The sequence below is a fragment of the Anarrhichthys ocellatus genome, unplaced genomic scaffold, assembly GCF_004355925.1.
Source record: "Anarrhichthys ocellatus isolate YVR2014 unplaced genomic scaffold, GSC_Weel_1.0 scaffold237, whole genome shotgun sequence".
Lineage (NCBI taxonomy): Eukaryota > Metazoa > Chordata > Actinopteri > Perciformes > Anarhichadidae > Anarrhichthys > Anarrhichthys ocellatus.
The window spans coordinates 103,940-125,918 of record NW_022280267.1 but is presented as its reverse complement, the minus strand read 5'-3'; the positions used below and the strand labels follow the sequence as shown (position 1 = coordinate 125,918).

Below are 21,979 nucleotides of genomic sequence, written 5' to 3'. Positions count from 1 at the left end.
GTGTCCACTAGAGGCATCACTGCTGTATTATAGAGATAATACATGTTATTCTCTTAGTGTCCACTAGAGGCATCACTGCTGTATTATAGAGATAATACATGTTATTCTCTTAGTGTCCACTAGAGGCATCACTACTGTATTATAGAGATAATACATGTTATTCTCCTGGTGTCCACTAGAGGCATCACTACTGTATTATAGAGATAATACATGTTATTCTCTTAGTGTCTAGGAGATGTTATTTTAATGTTCTTATGTAGTTATGTTATTTTAATGTTCTAATGTTATTTATTATATTACTTTGATGTTTGTTCAGTCTGTGGGCCGAGCAGCTGTCCAGAGTCGAACACCTGTCGTCTTCAGTCAGACGCTCAGACCTCAAGGTGAGTCTCTGACTTATCTTACTATATTTATCCTATTATATTTATCTCTTTTCGATCTGTGCTGCTTATTAATATGAAATGTTGTCCTCAGGTACACTTGTCAGAGGACCTACAACTATAATCGGTAAAAGTCCTCTGAACATGGCGGCTCAAGCCAATCAGAGGAAGCTGAGCGACCCTGGGGGCGGGACATTCAGGTGAAGTGTGATCTCATTGGCAGGAAGTCAGGTTTATTTGTTTGAAATAGAGCAAAGATCCAAAGTTAGTTACTGGAAATAAAATGCAATGAAAAGGCAAATAAAATCAGTAGAAATAGAATTAAATAAATACAAATGCTGAAAGATTTCTCATAATTATGAATTCATTATTATATAAACATGAACCAGATTCATTCAGGGTTTATTTACAAAAACAGTTTGTATTAGTTAATTTACTAAAACTACAGATGGGAATAATAATATTAATGATAATAAGAGCTGAATATGTCTGTGATAAAGTTTCCTCTGAAATAGGCCACAATTCTAACAGCTTTACAGTAACAGTATAAGTTTTACACATATATATATATATATATATATATATATATAAATAAATATACTCATCTTATGGGGCAGAAATAAATAGACTAAAGAGAATACAAATAAAAGCAGCCTCTTTCCATCTAGCCTCGGGTCTTTAAAGTCTATCTCCTGACCCGTCCTTTCTGTCCTCCTTCAGAGACGACGACGACATCAACGACGTGGCGTCCATGGCCGGGGTCAACCTCAACGAGGAGAACGCACGCATCCTAGCAACCAGCTCGGACTTCGTGGGTACAAAGATCCGTTCGTGTAAAGACGAAGCCTTCCTCCCCACCGGCCTGCTGCACCGCCGCATCCTGGACACAGGTGCTGTCCTCTGTCCCCAGTACTTTGTCCTCTGTCCCCAGTACTCTGTCTCCTGTCCTCTGTCCCCAGTACTCTGTCTCCTCTCACCTGTTCTCTGTCCCCTGTCTCCTCTCACCTGTCTCCGTCACCTAGTATCTCTAAATAATGACAGCAGAATCTTTCTTTCCCATCACATGAACTTGCATAAGAAATGCACATATTTTCTATGAAAGGAGGGAAACCTGCAGGGTCACCTGGTTTAACCTGAAGATGTCCATGTTGTCCCTCTTTTCGTCCTCAGCTAAGAAGCTGGGAGTGACCGAGGTTCCTCTGGAGGTGGTGAACCTGGTCTCCCATGCCACCCAGTCCAGACTGCGCTCTCTGCTGGAGACGGTCTCAGCCGTCGCTCAGCACCGAACAGACGGAGGGAAGGCAAGGACCCTCTGATCCACACTGATCCAGAGACCAACGTTAATGATCCTAAAGCTGTTTGTGTTCTTCCTCCTCCTCCATCAGGATGAAGAGCACCATGAACAGACGTCAGACGTTCGCTCTCAGCTTCGGTTCTTTGAGCAGCTGGAGCGAATGGAGAAACAGAGGAAGGACGAACAAGAGAGAGAGATCCTGCTGAAGGCTGCTAAGGTACACATATACACATGCATATATATATTTATATATGTGTATATATAAATATATATACACATATATAAATATTTCTATTAGTGCTGGGCAACGATTAAAATGTTTAATCGTGATTAATCTCATTGTTATGCGCAAAATTCAATAATGAATTCTAAAGTAGTGTATTGTGCACTTTTATTTTAAAGTGCTGCTATATGAACAACAGGTCAATAACATTTGGTTTAAACACTTTAAACACATCAGGTTGTTGTTAGCAGCAGTATTCCCTTTACACAGCAGCAGTTATAACACAGTTATAATGATTCTGATCATAGATATTCAGCCGGTGTTCATAACTTTATCTTCATGTGTGTAAGAGATCATGTTTTTATGTTTGTTAAATTCTCAGTAGTGATACTAAATGATGCTTATTATACATATTACAAACAAAACACTTTAAAAACTCTAAAAACATAATTTAAGTGAATCATTTCTTTTTTGCTTTCTTTGGTATTGTGGTCAGACACATGTGCAACGCTGATTACCGTAATATGTGTGGTATTTGTTATAAATGTACGTTGGTACATAGAGGGTGACAAGAAGCTGTACATGGAGGGACTTAGGACCCAGGGGAGTGTAGGTGAAGGAAACAGGAAGAGACTGAAGAGACGCCACACAAACAGCTGTTCACCGCTCACTGGCCAGTTGACCGGCCGGTTCTTTTCGGTGTTAATTAATCAATGCTTTAACGCGGGGGGAAAATACCGTGATATAACATGAAACCGCCAGAATCTTACAAAATACCGTGATATGCATTTTTGGTCATACCGCTCAGCACTACAAGAACCTGATGTATTTAAAGTGTTTACAAACCAAATGTTATTGACCTGTTGTTCATATAGCAGCACTTTAAAATAAAAGTGCACAATACACTACTTTAGAATTCATTATTAAGTGTATATATAAATGTTTCTCAGTGTGTTTTGCTCTAATGGTCTCATGTTGTTTGAGTCTCTCCTCTATGTGATCCGGCTTCAGGCCTCCTCAGAACTCCTTCAGCTCCAGGCCTGATCTTCAGATAGTACCCCCCCCCCCCCCCATGCTGACTCGTGTTTTCGGACTCTGTGGTGACTCTGGTTGAGAACTGGTGCATTTCACAGGCCAGTTTACACACTCTGTATCACCATCAGGTGAACGGGTTTTCCCAGTGACCAGAGATGAGAGTGGATCTGTGTTTGTGTCGCGTACGGAGTTGTTGAGACAGAATCAACGGTTGATCTCTGCTCATCATGTCTCAATGAATCCGTTCATACCTTTCACCTCAAATGTCTGAAAATAGTAAAAAGAGACAAAAGTTTACCAAAGAAATGTAGCTTAGTCCAGCTGGTTTTAAATGTGGTGTTGATGTGGTTCTGGTTCAGTATTTTGACCCTGTGTTGCTCCTCCCTCCGCCCCCAGGTGGCCGTGGGTTCGGGTGCTGGTTCCTCCCCAGGCTCCACCTCCTCCCGCCAGCAGCTCCGTCAGCGGATCACACGAGTCAACCTCAGGGACTTCATCTTCTGTCTGGAGCAGGACCGCTCCACCGCTCGCTCCATGACGCTCTACAAGGCCCTGCTGAAGTAAGGAGTCCCCCCGACGCTCTACAAGGCCCTGCTGAAGGAAGGAGACCCCCCCGACGCTCTACAAGGCCCTGCTGAAGGAAGGACTCCCCCCAGGAGGAGCACATGGGGCCCTTGTGCATCACTAACTGGACTACACATCAACCTCCACCGGTCCTCATGGTCACAAGTCAGTCCCTCCTCAGTCCCAGTTTGTCCTCAGATGGTTTTAATGCTGACCTCCAGTGCAGGTCAGACCAGAGGAACTCATCCGTGTGTCTTCACCAAATATTTGGTCCTGAATGAGCGTCTGAAGGCGAAGCGGACGTTTTATTTACAGAAAGATATGAAATAATATTAAATGTGACACAATAGAAACTAAAAGCCAGAAGAAGCAAACAGATGTTTAGAGAAGAACAAGTTGACTTTGATGTTTAGTTCCCTGATTTAAAGGAGCAGGTGGTCTCAGCAGACCTCAGTTAGGTCTGGTTTGAGGTTCAGGTCCTGGTTCAAACGCACGAGTCCTAGAACAACAGCTCATGATTCTGGTTCAAACAGAAATGTCTTCTGAACTAAACGGTTCATAACGGTTTCATTCTGGTGTGAGCGGACTTTAACTCTGTCAGAACCACATTCTCCTTCTTCGTTAGACCCAGCGCCTACGTTACCCACAATGCACTGGCAGATTGTCGAGGTCTGGTCAGCTCACTTCATCGTGTATTAAAGTTAATCTTGAATATAAAGCTTGATGCTTAAACACAGGTGGAGTTTATCTTTGATATGAATATGAGGTGAGCTGATCCCAGGTGTTTGACTCCAGCTCTGCACCTGAACAGGTGTCTTTAGGGTCGTGTGTGTGTGTGCGTGCGTGTGTTGTTCAAGTAACAGTTCAACATCTTGATAAATCCTCAGATTGATTCCACTCTCATGTCTGTACAACAGCTGGTTAGCTTAGCATAAAGACTGGACACAGCTAGCTAAAGATCACTAATTTTCTGTTTTTACTTCGAGACTCAGCTGATAAAATCTGCACCAAACCTCCTTAAAGAAACAGTGAATTGGAGTTCAGATTAATCAAAGGAGCTCTTAATGCTAAGCTAAGCAGCTGTAGCTTCATGTCCCTTTAATTTTAAATAACTCTTCACAGGGAGCTGGTTCTCCTTCAGACGGTGGAACTCACTCAGGCTACGATCATGAAGGCTAACAAACAAAACTTCAGACAAACATTCCTGCAGTTTTATCTTCCTCTTCATCATCCTCTTCCTCCCGTCTGACGTGATTTTTCTTTTAGCTCAACATGAAATATAAATCACAAATCTCGACCTTTTGTACTGTTGAACGTTTTCATTTGTCAGAGTTTTGCTTCAGTTTGAAAGTTTTTAAGACTTTTTGGAAGTGTACATTGAAGGTTTTTAACGCTTTGAATGTTCCCCTCGTATCGGGCATTTGGTTTGTAAAGTCTGTCGCTCTGCGGAGATCTTCTGGAGAAACTTTCATCTGTAAGAACGACACAATTTGTGCAACTATTTATATTTCCTACATTCTGTATTCAATCCTGACACATTTCAGGCAATTTTACAGTTGTTTGTACCTTTGCAAAAAAAATGAAATAAAGAAAACGATAAAGAACCCGGTCTGATTTTATCTTTTTATTAATTCATCTGTACAAATGAAAAATAGTGAAACGAGCCAACAGATACATTAAATATACATCTTCAAAAGGGCAGTCTTATAAAAAAATTAAATTATCTGTACACACTTAAAAAATGACCGTTCCATTCAGGTTATTACAAATGTGGCAGTTTATGACTCCTTATGTTGCATCATCATCATTCCCAGAGGTCTTCACGTCTGAGTTTAGTCCAGAGGCTCCTGTTTGATCCGGATCGGGGTGCTGGTGACGGACCGGTTGAGCCGGAGGTCGCGACACAAAACATACTCGCTGAACTGGGAGGAGTCAACCCCCCCACCGCAGGACGCCTTCATGATGAAGCCCCTCTGGAACAGACGCTCCAGGACCTGCAGACACACACCAGGTGTTAGAGTACCGGTGAGGTACGAGTGTAGTACAGGAGTAGTACGGGTGTTGTATGGGTGTTGTACAGGGGAAGCACTGACCTGCACAGAGTTGAACCTGCAGTACCCGTTGAGGGGGAAGCGGATCACGTGGGTCGGGTCCTGGTTCCAACCGGCGTTGACAGAGTCACACATGACGTCTCCGGTCTCGGGGAAGATCTCCTCGATCAGAACTTTCTCTCCGCTCAATGCGATCCTCTCGCCCAGATCGGGAGAGACTCGGACCACCAGACACTCGCAGGGTGGTGTCCGCTGGGCCTCCAGCTCCACCTGCCAGCGTTCCAACTCCCGAACCATCGGAGTCAGCTGGTAGAACCGGGCCTCCTCGTACAGCTGGGGGAAGTCCTATAGTATGTCATTAAAAAGTCAGCATAGTATGGGGTTACAGCGTTCCAAAACTGTAAATTAGTACTTGCCCAAAAGTGGCGACATTATGTTGTACTATTGATTATTGTATGATATTGTATGGATTTGTATTGGGCAGCAAACAGCTGTTCTATATAGATACATCTTTGATATGCTAAAGATAAGATAATGCCAATAAATTAGTAGGGCTTCAATTCCGATCATATTCCTCTTTTTTTTTTTACGACATTTTCCCAGTTAAATTACCTTGAAGTCTTCTGGCAGCAGCAGTTTGCAGGTCCGCAGGAAGCTGAGGATGTAGCGGAAGATGTCTCCGTCTCTGTCGATGAAGTAGTGCTGCTTCAGACTGTCCAACACGATGGGCTCAGTACCGTTAAACAGACGACTGATCCTGCAGAGAAACAGAAAAACAGGTTGTATTTTAAAAGGGCTGTGTTCGCAATAATGTTAATAAGCAGCATTGATCGGGCCCTCGCATATTGACGCACGTCGAGGGTACTGGCAGGACTCTGGGTGATGCGGCCGTGCATTTCTGTGACCGTCATACACTGCCTGCACGAGTTAAACGGTATTTCCTGTGTCGACCAATGGCGTAGTCAGGTTATTTTGCCAGGTCGTAAGCCTCGAATGTTTTGAGTGTACCTCCGAATACAATCACAACTGTCACCCTGTAAAAATCGACAAAACACCGAGTGTGTGTGTGTGAACGAGCTTCAGTGTTCGTAATATAACAGACTGTCAAAGTAAATGCAGGTCGGTTGTTTGTTTGTGCAGGTAGGTCTGACAATCGCTGCTGAGTGACTCAAAGCTGGAAGAGTCGAGGAGAAACAGGAGAATGTATAGTTCCATGTGGGAAAAAAATATAGATTTTTATAAAGAAATAAATTTAAGCCAAAAGGTGAGCCAATGTAGAATAATCTAACATATAAATTAGTCTGGGTGCAGTTTGATTTTATTAAACAAACTTCACGTTGCATGAAATTACTTTACATTACGGCCTGTTCCAAATCGAACAAAAACAATTCAATTTAATATGAATGAAAACTCCACGTACAAGCGCGATTTGGAAACCTTTTTTATTCAATTTCTGCTCTCCAAACATCTTAGTTTGCACATATTTAGATCAGAGAAGTCTTTTTCTCATGGTGTGCCCACAAACCCTTTCAATAAGTTCAGTGTTTAGGCCGCTGTAATTATAGAATCCTGCTTACGTCCGTGCTTATCAGTAGGTGGCGCTATGACTATGAGTTAATATTGGCATGCAGAAGTCCTAAAGCCATGACGGTCAACAAGCATGTCAAGTTTGGGACAGTTTTGACAAAGTACAGTCGAGTTACAGTCGAGTTATTTGATGGATGATGGCGAACCATGTAAAATGGTCGCCACACCAAGTCCATGTCGTTCAATGAAACCTAAAGCTTTTAATAACTTTTAATCGCTAAGGTCTTTAGATTGTTCTGACCAAATTCTAAGCTGATCTGATTAATTCCCTAGGAGGAGTTTGTTAAAGTAGAGCACCTGGGAATTGCAAAAATGACACTCGAAATTCATACAAAATTCAAAATGTCTGACTTCCGGTTGGGTTTAGAGCATGGCTCCAAGAGACTTTTATTTAAGTCCACATGTGATACATGTTCCTACCAAATTTCATACATCTAGGTCAAACATACTGCGATGGCTGCTTTGTCAAAATGTTGTAGGGGGCGCTATCGAGCCGACTTGCCACTCTGAAGTATTAAAATCATATCAGATAACTACATTCGGGATTTTAAATGTGTGTGACAAGTTTGGTTATGTTTTGAGCATTTTTAGCCCCTCAAAAACACCTTAATCTTTCATGTCGAAGAATGCATCGCCACGACAACGGCCTTTCACAAAACAACAAGATTTGAGTAACTTTTCATCACAGAGGTCTTCAGATTGTTCTGACCAAATTTGGAGTTGATTCAATTAATTCCCTAGGAGGAGTTCATTAGAGTACAGCGCCTGGAAATGACAAAAACGACACTGGAAATTCATACAAAATTCAAAATGGCTGACTTCCGGTTGGGTTTAGAGCATGGCTCCAAGAGACTTTTATTTAAGTCCAAATGTGATACATGTTCCTACCAAATTTCATACATCTAGGTCAAACATACTGCGATGGCTGCTTTGTCAAAATGTTGTAGGGGGCGCTATTGAGCCGACTTGCCACTCTGAAGCATTAAAACCATATTATATAACTACACTTTTGGCTTTAAATCTGTTTGCCAAGTTTGCTTATTTTTTAAGGATTTTTAGCCCCTCAAAAGTAGTTGTAGTAGTAGTAGTAATAGAGTAGTAGAGTAGTAGAAGTAGTAGTAGTAGTAGAAGTAGTAGTAGCAGTCATAGTAGTAATAGTGTAGTAGAGTAGTAGTAGTAGAGTAGTAGCAGAGTAGTAGTAGTAATGGAGTAGTAGTAGTAGTAGTAGTAGTAGTAGAGTAGTAGAGTAGTAGTAGAGTAGTAGTAGTAGTAGTAATATAGTAGTAGTAGTAGTAGTAGTAGAGTAGTAGTAGAGTAGTAGTAGTAATAGAGTAGTAGTAGCAGTAGTAGTAGTAGTAGTAATAGTGTAGTAGAGTAGCAGTAGTAGTAATAGAGTAGTAGTAGCAGTAGTAGTAGTAGTAGTAGTAGCAGTTGTAGTAGTAGTAATAGAGTAGTAGTAGTAGAGTAGTAGTAGTAGTAATAGAGTAGTAGTAGTAGTAGTAGATTAGTAGTAGTAGTAGTAGTAGAGTAGTAGTAGAGTAGTAGTAGTAGTAGTAATAGAGTAGTAGAGTAGTAGTAGAAGTAGTAGTAATAGAGTAGTAGTAGTAGTAATAGAGTAGTAGTAGTAGTAGTAATAGAGTAATAGTAGTAGTAGTAGTAATAGAGTAGTAGAGTAGTAGTAGTAGTAATAGAGTAGTAGTAGTAATAGAGTAGTAGTAGTAGTAGTAGTAGTAGTAGTAGTAGTAATAGAGTAGTAGTAGTAGTATTAGAGTAGTAGAGTAGTAGTAGTAGTAGTAGTAACAGAGTAGTAGAGTAGTAGTAGTAGTAGTAGTAGTAATAGAGTAGTAGTAGTAGTAGTAGTAATAGAGCAGTAGAGTAGTAGTCCATCCATTTTCCTCCGCTTATCCGGGGTCGGGTCGCGGTGGCAGCAGGCCAAGCAGGCTGACCCAGACTTCCCTCTCACCGGCAACATGTTCCAGCTCATTCTGGGGGATCCCGAGGCGTTCCCAGGCCAGCTGGGAGATGTAATCCCTCCCGCATGTTCTGGGTCTTCCCCGGGGTCTCTTCCCAGTTGGACGTGCCTGGAAGACCTCCAGTGGGAGGCGTCCAGGAGGCATCCTAATTAGATGCCCGAACCACCTCAGCTGACTCCTTTCGACGCGAAGGAGTAGCGGCTCGACTCCAAGCTCCCTCCTGATGACCGAGCTCCTTACCCTATCTCTGAGGCTGAGCCCGGCCACCCTACGGAGGAAGCTCATTTCGGCCGCTTGTAGCCACGACCTTCTCCTTTCGGTCACGACCCAGAGTTCGTGACCATAGGTGAGGGTAGGAACGTAGACCAAGTGGTAAATTGAGAGCTTTGCCTTCCGGCTCAGCTCCCTCTTCACCAAGACGGTCCGGTGCAGCGCCTGCTTTACTGCTGCAGCCGCACCGATCCGCCTGTTGATCTCCCGCTCCATCTTACCCTCACTCGTGAACAAGACCCCGAGATACTTGAACTCCTTCGCTTGAGGTAGGCACTCCGTCCCCACCTGGAGGGAGCAATCCACCTGTTTCCGGCAGAGAACCATGGCCTCAGATTTGGAGGTGCTAACTCTCATCCCCGCCGCTTCACACTCGGCTGCAAACCGCCCCAGTGAATGGAGGTCACGATCCGAGGAGGCTAACAGGACCACATCATCTGCAAACAGCAGAGGCGATGCCGAGACCCCCTAACCTGACGTTCTCCTCCCACAGGCTGCGCCTAGATATCCTGTCCTTGAAAGTCACGAACAGGACCAGTGACAAAGGGCAGCCCTGGCGGAGGCCAACACCCACCGGGAACGTGTCTGACTTATTGCCGAGAATGCGGACACAGCTCCTACTGCAGTCGTACAGAGACCGGATCGCCCGTTGTAATGGGTCCGGCACCCCATACTCCCGCAGCACCCCCCACAAGAACCCCCGAGGGACCCGGTCGAAAGCCTTCTCCAAGTCCACAAAGCACATGTAGACTGGTTGGGCAAACTCCCAGAACCCCTCCAGTAGTCTTGCGAGGGTAAAGAGCTGGTTCACTGTTCCACAGCCGGGACGGAATCCGCATTGCTCCTCTTGAATCTGAGGTTCGACAAACGGTCGGAGCCTCCTTTCCAGCACCCTGGCATAAGCCTTCCCCGGGAGGCTGAGTAGTGTGATACCCCGGTAATTCGAGCACACTCTCCGGTCCCCCTTTTTGAAGATGGGAACCACCACCCCGGTCTGCCAGTCCATGGGCACTGATCCCGACCCCCATGCGACATTGAAGAGGCATGTCAGCCAAGACAGCCCAACAGTGTCCAGCGCCTTCGGCATCTCAGGGCGGATCTCATCCACCCCCGGCGCCTTGCCACCAAGCAACTTTTTAACTACCTCAGCGGCCTCTGCCAGGGATATGGGTGAGCCTCCCCCTAGATTTTCAGGCGCTGCCTCCTCTACAGAGGACATGTTGGTCGGGTTTAGGAGTTCCTCAAAGTGCTCTTTCCACCACCCGATGATGTCCCCTGTCCGGGTCAGCAGTTCCCCCCCCCTACTGAGAACAGCCTGGGGTAAGCCCTGCTTTCCCTTCCTGAGCCGTCGGATGGTTTGCCAGAACCTCCTTGAGGCCAACCGAAAGTCCTTCTCCATGGCCTCTCCGAACTCCTCCCATGCCCGAGTTTTAGCATTCGCGACCACCGCAGCTGCAGCCCTTCTGGCCTGCCTGTACCTGTCAGCTGCTTCAGGAGACCCCTGGGCCAACCAGGCCTTGAAGGTCTCCTTCATCTTGACAGCTTCCCTCACCTCCGGTGTCCACCACCGGGTTCTCGGGTTGCCGCCACGACAGGCACCGATGACCTTCCGGCCACAGCTCCTAGCGGCCGCGTCCACAATAGAGGCTTTGAACATGGTCCATTCGGATTCCATGTCCCCAACCTCCCTCGAGATGTGTGAGAAGTTCTTCCAGAGGTGGGAGTTAAAGACCTTCTGGACAGAGTCCTCTGCCAGACGTTCCCAGTTCACCCTCACTACACGTTTGGGCTTGCCGGGTCTTTCCAACTGGTTCCCCCGCCATCAGTTGACAGCTCTACTCCACTCTTCACCCGAGTGTCCAAGACATACGGCCGCAAATCAAATGATACGATTGCAAAGTCGATCATTGATCTCCGGCCTAAGGTGTTCTGGTACCAGGTACACTTATGAGCCACCTTATGTTTGAACATGGTGTTCGTTATGGCCAAACCGTGGCAAGCACAGAAGTCCAATAACGAGACACCATTCGGGTTCAGATCGGGCAAGCCGTTCCTCCCAATCACCCCCCACCAAGTTTCTCCATCATTGCCCACGTGAGTGTTGAAGTCCCCCAGGAGAACTATGGAGTCAGTAGGCGGCGCCCTTTCCAGGACCCCTCCCACCGACTCCAAGAAGGCCGGATACTCTGAACTGCTGTTTGGTGCATAAGCACAAACAACAGTCAGAGTCTTGCTCCCCGCAACCCGCAACTCACAAACCCGGGGGCTCGTGAGTATCCCCACTCCCGCCCGGCGCCTCTCACCCTGGGCAACTCCAGAAAAGGACAAAGTCCAACCCCTGTCCAGGAGCTTGGTTCCAGAGCCAGCGCTGTGTGTGGAGGTGAGTCCAACTATATCTAGCTGGTATCGCTCCACCTCCTGCACCAGCTCTGGCTCTTTGCCCGCTAGCAAGGTGACGTTCCACGTCCCTAGAGCTAGTCTATGCTGCCGGCGATCGGCTCGCCCAGGCCTCCCGCCTGACCCGCCGCCCGGTCTGCATTGCACCCGACCCGGATGCTTGTTCCTGCGGGTGGTGGGTCCACAGGGTGGCTGCTCCATGCTGTTTATTCGGGCTGAGCCCGACCGGGCCCCATGGGCGAAGGCCCGGCCACCAGACGCTCGCTGACGAGCTCCCCTCCTGGGACTAGCTCCGGGAGGGTGCCCCGGTTTCCCTGGTCCGGGCGAGGTGGCTGAAGTCCGTGGGCTGCTTATCATTAGGGTCGTTTTGAACCGCTCTTAGTCTGGGCTCTCCCCTGAGACCTGTTTGCCTTGGGAGACCCTACCAGGGGCTAATGCCCCGGACAACATAGCTCCCAGGATCACTGAGCCACTCAAACTCCTCCACCACGATAAGGTGGCGATTCGCGGAGGAGCTGGAGTAGTAGTAGTAGTAGTAATAGAGTAGTAGAGTAGTAGTAGTAGTAATAGAGTAGTAGTAGTAGTAGTAGTAGTAATAGAGTAGTAGAGTAGTAGTAGTAGTAATAGAGTAGTAGTAGTAGTAGTAATAGAGTAGTGGTAGTAGTAGTAATACAGCAGTAGAGTAGTAGTAGTAGTAGTAGTAATAGAGTAGTAGTAGTAATAGAGTAGTAGTAGTAGTAATAGAGTAGTAGAGTAGTAGTAGTAGTAGTAGTAGTAATAGAGTAGTAGTAGTAGTAATAGAGTAGTAGTAGTAGTAGTAATAGAGTAGTAGTAGTAGTAGTAATAGAGTAGTAGTAGTAGTAGTAGTAGTAGTAATAGAGTAGTAGTAGAGTAGTAGTAGTAGTAGTAATAGAGTAGTAGTAGTATGGTAGTAACTGTGAACCCTGCAGGTGTTTACTCACTCACACCTGATCACATGACCCACATCAAAGGTTCTGTGGTCTCACCTGGACTCGGGGTATTTGGTGAGTGTCCCCAGGCTGCTGGTGTACATGTGCCCCCCCACGTCGATGTGCACGGGGGCGTTGGCCTTGGTCAGCTGGGCGGGGGAGGGGATGCCCTGGGTGGTCATGGGAGACACAGGTGAGCGGCTCAGAGACATCCTGGACATGCTCCGCCCCTCCTGTGACAGGTAACAACAGGTCAACACACACCTGAACTCAGCAGCTTTGTGCACAACTGTTTGACAAAGAAAAGAAAAATAAATCTCTCACTCTATGGAATGTTAATAAATTCTTAGAAATATGACGTTTTTCCCTCAAAGTGAAGACAAGATCTGGAAAAGATGAAAGTCATTCATAAACTTTCTGAGGAAGACAAATATTCTGAGTTCATAAAACGCTACAGCCTCAAGTTCTCAAACAACACAATAAAACACAATACAACACAATACAACACAACACAACAAAACAACACAACAATACAACAATACAACAATACAACACAACAAAATAACACAGCAACAATTCAACAATAACAATATGACACAACAATAACAAAACAATAACAATATGACACAATAATACAACAGTACAACACAACAACAATAAAACAGCATAATACAACATAACACTAACAACACAATATTTAGTAACTGTAAAACCAACATAGTTGTGTTGTTTCTATATGTACAACAGAGCATCGATCACAGAACCTGATGGAAGCTGTTAATATTAATCGATCATGTTCTGAAGTTATGAGCATAGAACATAAATATTATGTAAGCTGACTCGACAGTCTGTAGTTGTTATGTTTATGTTCTATGCTCATAACTTCAGAACATGATCGATTAATATTAACAGCTTCCATCAGGTTCTGTGATCGATGCTCTGTTGTACATATAGAAACAACACAACTATGTTGGTTTTACAGTTACTAAATATTGTGTTATTGTTATTGTGTTATGTTGTATTATGCTGTTTTATTGTTGTTGTGTTGTACGGTTGTATTATTGTGTCATATTGTTATTGTTTTGTTATTGTTGTGTCATATTGTTATTTTTGAATTGTTGCTGTGTTATTTTGTTGTGTTGTATTGTTGTGTTGTATTGTTGACCAAACTGATTATGACAATAATCAGTTTAGTACATTAAGTCTGAGAGACGAGTGATCGACCAATCACAGCTCTTTCAAACTACATGATACTTGTGTACTTTTACTACTGATAATACTTTAAGTGAGCTGATTACTGAAATAGGATTCTGAATGTACTTGTAATGCAGTATATTTACATTGTTGTAGTACTCTTACTGAAGTATCAGATTGAAAACAGTCCAGACTGATGAAACATGAGGGCGGGGGGCAACTCACTCTTGATCCCCCCCCTACACACACACACACACCTACATACACACACACACACACACACCTAAACACCTACATACACACACACACACACACACACACACACCCGGTGGTAAAGAGGAGCTCTGAACCATGACAGGTGAACAGGAGGCGGCCAGGCTTCCGGCTCGCTGCCCCGCGGCTGGCTCGCTGCCTCGGGCCAAACTGACAAACACTGCTGCCTCTCTGTCTGCGGCCGAGTGGAGGACAAGAACTGCACCAGACTCCGTGTTAAAGACACAGGAAATAACAGCCTGTGTTGATTACAGGCTGCACAAATAATCACAGAAATCATGAATGTTCTTCATGATTTTAAACTGGATCGTTGACACATAGAGACCTGCTTCAGTGAAACCCAGCCCAGGAACAAGGCCTTACGCCAGACTCCATTAACAAATCCAAACATTTAATGCATTCTTGCGGATCGTTAAACGTTAAGTATGGCCTCACCCTGAATTTAAAGGTTTTCTCTTCAGACTTCGTCCTTCTGATTAATTCGGCATATGAATTGTCCATCAAGTAACACGAGGTTTCGATTATTAGTACTTTTATCACAGTCAGTGGATCTCTTCCGCACCTTATCTGAAGATTTAGGTAAAGTTGGAAAGATATTCAAAGATTCGGACTTCCCGGTTCAATAAATCGTTAGCGAAACGTTGCTAAAATACAAACGATACCTCCCTGTAACCGTAGTGAGGTAGACAACAAGCTACAACCTTCATTTAATCAAAACGGGCCGTCATACAGACTCCTCCGAGCTGGACAATCTGCATTGGTCTCAATGAGCTGCCGGCTGCGAGACGAGTGCGCAGGGACCGTCTACAAAGTGCAATGCGGAAAATACATCCTACAACAATATTCAATAGCTTCACTGTCATGCAATGTAATGTAACCAAAATCACTTCACACATCAATGGGCTCCTCCTTGTTGTACTACAACTGTTATTTTGATAAAACATGTTTTGAATACATTTTAGTGAATTATTATTGGAAATAATATTCAATAACTTCCCTGTTATAAAGTGTAGTGTGACCAAAATCACGTTTGACAGATGCTGTCAAATTCTCTTTTGTGATTTGGTCAAACTAGTGCAATTGTGAACCTATGTTTTGTATTGTGTATTTGTCTTGAATAAAGAAATAGTACCACATACATCAAGATAAGAGCCATCATAAGTTGTTCACTCATTTTATCTTCAAGAAAGAATACACACATACAGTCAGGGCCAGAAGTATTTGGACTATGACACAATTTTTCTAATTGTTCTTATTTACACAACCCCAATGGGTTTGAAACTGATCAGTCAATATGTGGTTGAAGTTTATACTTTCAGCTTTAATTCAATGGATAAAACAAAAAAATCCTCTGAATCACCACCTTAACGTGGTGGAGGAGTTTGAGTGGCTCAGTGATCCTGGGAGCTATATTGTCTGGGGCAGTAGCCCCTGGTAGGGTCTCCCAAGGCAAACAGGTATCAGGGGAGAGCCCAGACTAAGAGCGGTTCAAAATAACCCTGATGATAAGCAGCCCACGGACTTCAGCCACCTCGCCCGGACCAGGGAAACCGGGGCACCCTCCCGGAGCCAGACACAGGAGGGGAGCTCGTCGGCGAGTGTCTGGTGGCCGGGCCTTCGCCCATGGGGCCCGGTCGGGCTCAGCCCGTAGAAACAACATGGAGCAGCCACCCTGTGGACCCACCACCCGCAGGGACAAGCATCGGGGTCGGGTGCAATGCAGATAGGGTGGCGGGTCAGGCCGGAGGCCTGGGCGAGCCGATCGCCGGCAGCATAGACTAGCTCTAGGGACGTGGAACGTCACCTCGCTAGCGGGGAAAGAGCCGGAGCTGGTGCAGGAGGTGGAGCGATACCAGCTAGATATAGTTGGACTCACCTCCACACACAGCGCTGGCTCTGGAACCAAGCTCCTGGAGAGGGATTGGACTTTGTCCTTTTCTGGAGTTGCCCAAGGTGAGAGGCGCCGGGCGGGAGTGGGGATACTCATGAGCCCCCGGCTGAGCGCCGCTGTGTTGGAGAACGAGAGGGTCGCCTCCATGCGCCTACGGGTTGCGGGGAGCAAGGCTCTGACTGTTGTTTGTGCTTATGCACCAAACAGCAGTTCGGAGTATCCGGCCTTCTTGGAGTCGGTGGGAGGGGTCCTGGAAAGGGCGCCGCCTGCCGACTCCATAGTTCTCCTGAGGGACTTCAACGCTCATGTGGGCAATGACGGAGAAACCTGGCGAGGGGTGATTGGGAGGAACGGCTTGCCCGATCTGAACCCGAGTGGTGTCTCGTTATTGGACTTCTGTGCTTGCCACGGTTTGGCCATAACGAACACCATGTTCGAACATAAGGTGGCTCATAAGTGTACCTGGTACCAGAACACCTTAGGCCGGAGATCAATGATCGACTTTGTAATCGTATCATCTGATCTGCGGCCGTATGTCTTGGACACTCGGGTGAAGAGAGGAGCAGAGCTGTCATCTGATCACCACCTGGTGGTGAGTTGGATCAGATGGCGGGTTAACCGGTTGGAAAGACCCGGCAAGCCCAAACGTGTAGTGAGGGTGAACTGGCAACGTCTGGCGGAGGACTCTGTCCGGGAGGTCTTTAACTCCCACCTCCGGAAGAACTTCTCATACATCCCAAGGGAGGTTGGGGACATGGAATCTGAATGGACCATGTTCAAAGCCTCTATTGTGGACGCGGCCGCTAGGAGCTGTGGTCGGAAGGCCATCGGTGCCTGTCGTGGCGGCAACCCGAGAACCCGGTGGTGGACACCGGAGGTGAGGGAAGCCGTCAAGATGAAGGAGACCTTCAGGGCCTGGTTGGCCCAGGGGTCTCCTGAAGCAGCTGACAAGTACAGGCAGGCCAGAAGGGCTGCAGCTGCAGTGGTCGCGGATGCTAAAACTCGGGCATGGGAGGAGTTCGGGGAGGCCATGGAGAAGGACTTTCGGTTGGCCTCAAGGAGGTTCTGGCAAACCATCCGACGGCTCAGGAAGGGAAAGCAGGTCCTACCCCAGGCTGTTCTCAGCAGGGGGGGAACTGTTGACCCGGATGGGGGACATCGTCGGGCGATGGAAAGAGCACTATGAGGAACTCCTAAACCTGACTAACATGTCCTCTGCAGAGGAGGCAGCGCCTGAAGACCTGGGAGGAGGCTCACCCATATCCCTGGCGGAAGCCGCTACGGTAGTTAAAAAGTTGCTTGGTGGCAAGGCGCCGGGGGTGGATGAGATCCGCCCTGAGATGCCGAAGGCGCTGGACACTGTTGGGCTGTCTTGGCTGACACGCCTCTTCAATGTCGCATGGGGGTCGGGATCAGTGCCCATGGACTGGCAGTCAGATGGTGGTTCCCATCTTCAAAAAGGGGGACCGGAGAGTGTGCTCGAATTACCGGGGTATCACACTACTCAGCCTCCCGGGGAAGGCTTATGCCAGGGTGCTGGAAAGGAGGCTCCGACCGTTTGTCGAACCTCGGATTCAAGAGGAGCAGTGTGGATTCCGTCCCGGCCATGGAACAGTGGACCAGCTCTTTACCCTCGCAAGACTACTGGAGGGGTTCTGGGAGTTTGCCCAACCAGTCAACATGTGCTTTGTGGACTTGGATAAGGCTTTCGACCGGGTCCCTCGGGGGTTCTTGTGGGGGGTGCTGCGGGAGTATGGGGTACCGGACCCGTTACAACGGGCGATCCGGTCTCTGTACGACTGCAGTAGGAGCTGTGTCCGCATCTTCGGCAATAAGTCAGACACGTTCCCGGTGGGTGTTGGCCTCCGGTGGGTGTGAATTTACTGGTCGGTCTACGTTCCTACCCTCACCTATGGTCACGAACTCTGGGTCGTGACCGAAAGGACAAGGTCGCGGCTACTAGCGGCCAAAATGAGTTTCCTCTGTAGGGTGGCTTGGCTCAGCCTTAGAGATAGGGTAAGGAGCTCGGTCATCAGGAGGGAGCTTGGAGTCGAGCCGCTACTCCTTCGCGTCGAAAGGAGTCAGCTGAGGTGGTTCGGCATCTAATTAGGATGCCTCCTGGACGCCTCCCACTGGAGGTTTTCCAGGCACGTCCAACTGGGAAGAGACCCCGGGGAAGACCCAGAACACGCTGGAGGGATTATATCTCCCAGCTGGCCTGGGAACGCCTTGGGATCCCCCAGAATGAGCTGGAACATGTTGCGGGGGAGAGGGAAGTCTGGGTCAGCCTGTTTGGCCTGCTGTCACCGTGACCCGACCCCGGATAAGCGGAGGAAGATGGATGGATGGAAAACAAAAAAATCACATTAACCGTTTAGGAATTACAGCCATTTCTACAGTCATCCCCATTTTCAGAGGCTCAAAAGTAATTGGACAAACTAACATAATTGTGAATATAATCGCTATTTTTAATACTTGGAGGAAAATCCTTGCAGTCAATGATTGCCTGAAGTCTGGCACCATAAACATCACCAAAAACGGTGAGTTTCCTGAGATGCTTTGACAGACCTTTTACTGCAGCCTCCTTCAGCTGCTGCCTGTTTGTGGGTCTTCCTAAGACATGCTCCCTTGGGTTGAGATCAGGTGACTGACTTGGCCATTGAAGAATATTCCATTCCTTTGCCATAAGAAGCTCTTGGGTTGTTTTCACAGTATGTTATAGGTCATAATCCATCTGCACTGTGAGGTGCCGTCCAATCAGTTTTGTAGCATTAGGCTGAATTTGAGCAGATAGTTTAGCCCTAAACACCTCAGAACTCATCCTGCTGCTTCTATCAGCTGTGACATCACCAATGAACACCAGTGACCCAGTTCCATTGGCAGCCATACATGCCCATCCAAAGCACTGCCTCCACCATGTTAGACAGATGATGTGGTTTGTTTGGATCATGAACCGTTCCTTTCCTTCTCCACACTTCTCACTTCCATCATTCTGGTACAAGTTATTCTTGGTTTCATCTGTCCAAAGAATCTTGTTCCCAAACTGGTCAGTCTTTGTCAGATGTTTTCTGTTAAAGTCTAATCGGGCCTTCCTGTTCTTCAGTGTTACCAGAGGTTTGCACCTTGTTGTAAACCCTCTGTATTTAGATTCATGAAGGCGTCTCTTGATTGTAGACTTTAACAATGGCACGCCTACCTCCTCCAGAGTATTTTTGACTTCAGTAGATGTTATGAAGTGTTTTTCTTCACCAAGGTGCGCCAATTCTTTTAACCTAATAATGACCTCCTTCACTTGCATTGACACCTTTTTGGTCCGCATGCTGAGAGTTCCAATGACCAGCTACCAACTGCAAATATAACACTTTGAATCCTGTTGTCGGCATCATTTGTCATGAAATATAAACAGAACAGGCCACACCTGGTCATGAAACCGTTTGTCAGACAATTGTCCAATTACCTTTGAGCCTCTGAACATGCGGATGACTGTGTAGAAGTGGCTGTAATTGCTAAACGGTTATTGTGATTTTTTTGTTTTATCCATTGAATTAAAGCTGAAAGTATAAACTTCAACCACATATTGACTGATCAGTTTCAAACCCATTGGGGTTGTGTAAATAAGAACAATTAGAAAAATTGTGTCATAGTCCAAATACTTCTGGCCCTGACTGTATGTGTGTATTCTTTCTTGAAGATAAAATGAGTGAACAACTTATGATGGCTCTTATCTTGATGTATGTGGTACTATGTCTTTATTCAAGACAAATACACAATACAAAACATAGGTTCACAATTGCACTAGTTTGACCAAATCACAAAAGAGAATTTGACAGCATCTGTCGAACGTGATTTTGGTCACACTACACTTTATAACAGGGAAGTTATTGAATATTATTTCCAATAATAATTCACTAAAATGTATTCAAAACATGTTTTATCAAAATAACAGTTGTAGTACAACAAGGAGGAGCCCATTGATGTGTGAAGTGATTTTGGTTACATTACATTGCATGACAGTGAAGCTATTGAATATTGTTGTAGGATGTATTTTCCGCATTGCACTTTGTAGACAGTCCCTGCGCACTGAGACCAATGCTGTTTGTCCAGCTCGGAGGAGCCCGGAGGACCCGTTCTGATTAAATGAAGGTTGTAGCTTGTTGTCTACCTCACTACGGTCACAGAGATTTATTGAACCGGGAAGTCCGAATCTTTGAATATCTTTCCAACTTTACCGAACCTATTTGAAGGGAGAAGATAGCCGTGAAAACAGGTGAGCCGGTAACAAAAGTTCGAATTTAGATGAAAACCTTCGTACCTTGGAACACTTGATGTATGCCGAATAAACAGCGTTTCACACCATTACAGAAAATACCAACCGTGTTTGCATCTTTGTTACTAACGTGTACCAAAACCAACAAGGACTTAAAACGGTCATATTTTAAACCGAGACTGGTGAGACGGCGCTCATCGCCTCCACGAGACCCCGGGGAGCGTAATCGGGATCTCGGGGAAAACTTTGCGCGTAAATGTCCCGTTAAAAGGTGTAAAGCTGCGTTCTTACCTGAGAGGACACCGACACAGAAGACATGGAGACCGGCGTCCGTCTGCTACGTCCAGGGGATTCAAATGAGAGGAGACCGGTTGGTCTTCAGTTCACGTCCTAGGGTGTGTGTGTGTGTGTGTGTGCGTGCTAGGGTGTGTGTGTGTGGGTGTGTGTGTGTGTGTGTGTGTGTGTGTGTGTGTGTGTGTGTGCGTGCAGTAGCAGCTTAACGAGCCCGTCCTGTCTCTTCTGAAAGAATAGAGGAGGCTGAGGGAGAAGTCTCGCCCGGGGCCCCTCAGACCCCCTCAGGGTCCGGGTCCGGGATCAGGTTACAATAACGCAGCAGTTTGTTTGAGAGAAAATAGATCCTCCTGCTGCTTTGAGAGATAATCAATGAGAAGAATTTATGATCCATCAATGATGAGAAGCTTTCAACAGAAATCCATCTGGTCCTTCCTCTTCCTCTTCCTCTTCCTCCTGCACATCCACGTCTTCCTCCTCATATACTTTAGTAACATGAAACATCCCTCTGGCTCTGGAGCCAAATGATGTCTATCGTCATGCATTATGCCCCCCTACCCCACCACCACCACCACCCCGCAGCCAGCGGCCAAATGCACCATTTCAATTATTGCGCTGCTAGATGGAGGTGTGTGCCGGAGGGCTGCGCACACAGATCTGTTTTATCCTCCTCGTCTCTCAGCTGAATCCGAAATATGTCCACAGCTGCTGCTGAAATCAGGAAGAGACTGAAAGTGTCTCAGAGACTCAGAGACACATAGACCCAAATATTAAGAGACACATAGAGACATGGGGACGACCGTGGCTCACTGGTTTAAGAGGGTTGTCTGGTAACCGCAGGGTCAAAGGTTCCTCGACTGAGACCTCGAAGTGTCCCTGAGCAAGACACTGAACCCCCGGCTCCCCGGGTGCCTGTCATTGGCTGGCAGCCACTGCTCCCTATATCCAGGAATGGGTCAAATGCAGAAGGCAAATTTCGTGTAAATGTATATGACAATAAAAATGGTTTCTTCATAGAGACTCAGAGACCCAAATACTAAGACACACAGAGATTTTGATAAATTGCTGAGTGTGACTGCAGGAGGAGCATCTATGCTTCTATGTGTATTGTCTGATGGAAGATGAAACATTTCATTTTCACTATTATAACTGAAGATTTATCATCTTTGAATCTTTATATTTAATGATTCTTTGTGTTCAAATGTTAATCTTCACTGTGAATGCTGTGATTTCTGATAGAAGTAAATTAATTAATAATCATCTGACAGGACATCATGAAGAGGGAGAAACACACGCGCGCACACACACACACACACACACACACACACACACACACACACAC

At 46.2% G+C, this 21,979-nt stretch overlaps 2 protein-coding genes across 4 annotated transcripts in view; one reads left to right on the top strand and one right to left on the bottom strand.

Annotated features, from left to right (window-relative positions):
- The window catches only part of LOC116401045 (transcription initiation factor TFIID subunit 4-like), a gene marked incomplete at its 5' end in the record, with an annotated part of 9,689 nt that extends 4,592 nt beyond the window's left edge, over positions 1 to 5,097 (top strand). Inside the window, 6 exons of the mRNA XM_031879239.1 lie at positions 317 to 383; positions 475 to 580; positions 1,101 to 1,270; positions 1,551 to 1,681; positions 1,766 to 1,891; positions 3,095 to 5,097. Of these exons, the coding sequence (XP_031735099.1) occupies positions 317 to 383; positions 475 to 580; positions 1,101 to 1,270; positions 1,551 to 1,681; positions 1,766 to 1,891; positions 3,095 to 3,493 (999 nt within the window). The remainder of the gene's footprint in view (positions 1 to 316; positions 384 to 474; positions 581 to 1,100; positions 1,271 to 1,550; positions 1,682 to 1,765; positions 1,892 to 3,094) is intronic.
- On the bottom strand, positions 4,976 to 21,558 carry LOC116401044 (BTB/POZ domain-containing protein kctd15-like). Of its 3 annotated transcripts, none has more exons than XM_031879238.1 (5): positions 20,638 to 21,558; positions 12,779 to 12,954; positions 6,157 to 6,301; positions 5,587 to 5,889; positions 4,976 to 5,487 (listed from the first exon to the last, which is right to left on the bottom strand). In XM_031879238.1, exons 1-5 carry the CDS (start codon positions 20,662 to 20,664, stop codon positions 5,326 to 5,328), a joined length of 813 nt encoding a protein of 270 aa, XP_031735098.1. In that variant the 5' UTR covers positions 20,665 to 21,558; the 3' UTR covers positions 4,976 to 5,325. The 3 variants fall into 3 exon arrangements, with proteins under 3 accessions (XP_031735098.1, XP_031735096.1, XP_031735097.1); XM_031879236.1 differs by lacking the exon at positions 20,638 to 21,558 and adding an exon at positions 14,624 to 14,955; XM_031879237.1 differs by lacking the exon at positions 20,638 to 21,558 and adding an exon at positions 14,624 to 14,955 and having other exon boundaries at positions 5,587 to 5,877.
- Between the last annotated feature and the right edge of the window lie 421 nt (positions 21,559 to 21,979).

Coding starts and splice junctions, on each gene's coding strand:
- LOC116401044 (XM_031879236.1), bottom strand. CDS start 14,689: ATGGACAATTCATATGCCGAATTAATCAGAAGGACGAAGTCTGAAGAG. Junction 12,955..14,623: donor AGAAAACCTTTAAATTCAGG/GTGAGGCCATAC, acceptor TACCTGTCACAG/GAGGGGCGGAGCATGTCCAG. Junction 5,890..6,156: donor TGCTGCCAGAAGACTTCAAG/GTAATTTAACTG, acceptor GACATACTATAG/GACTTCCCCCAGCTGTACGA.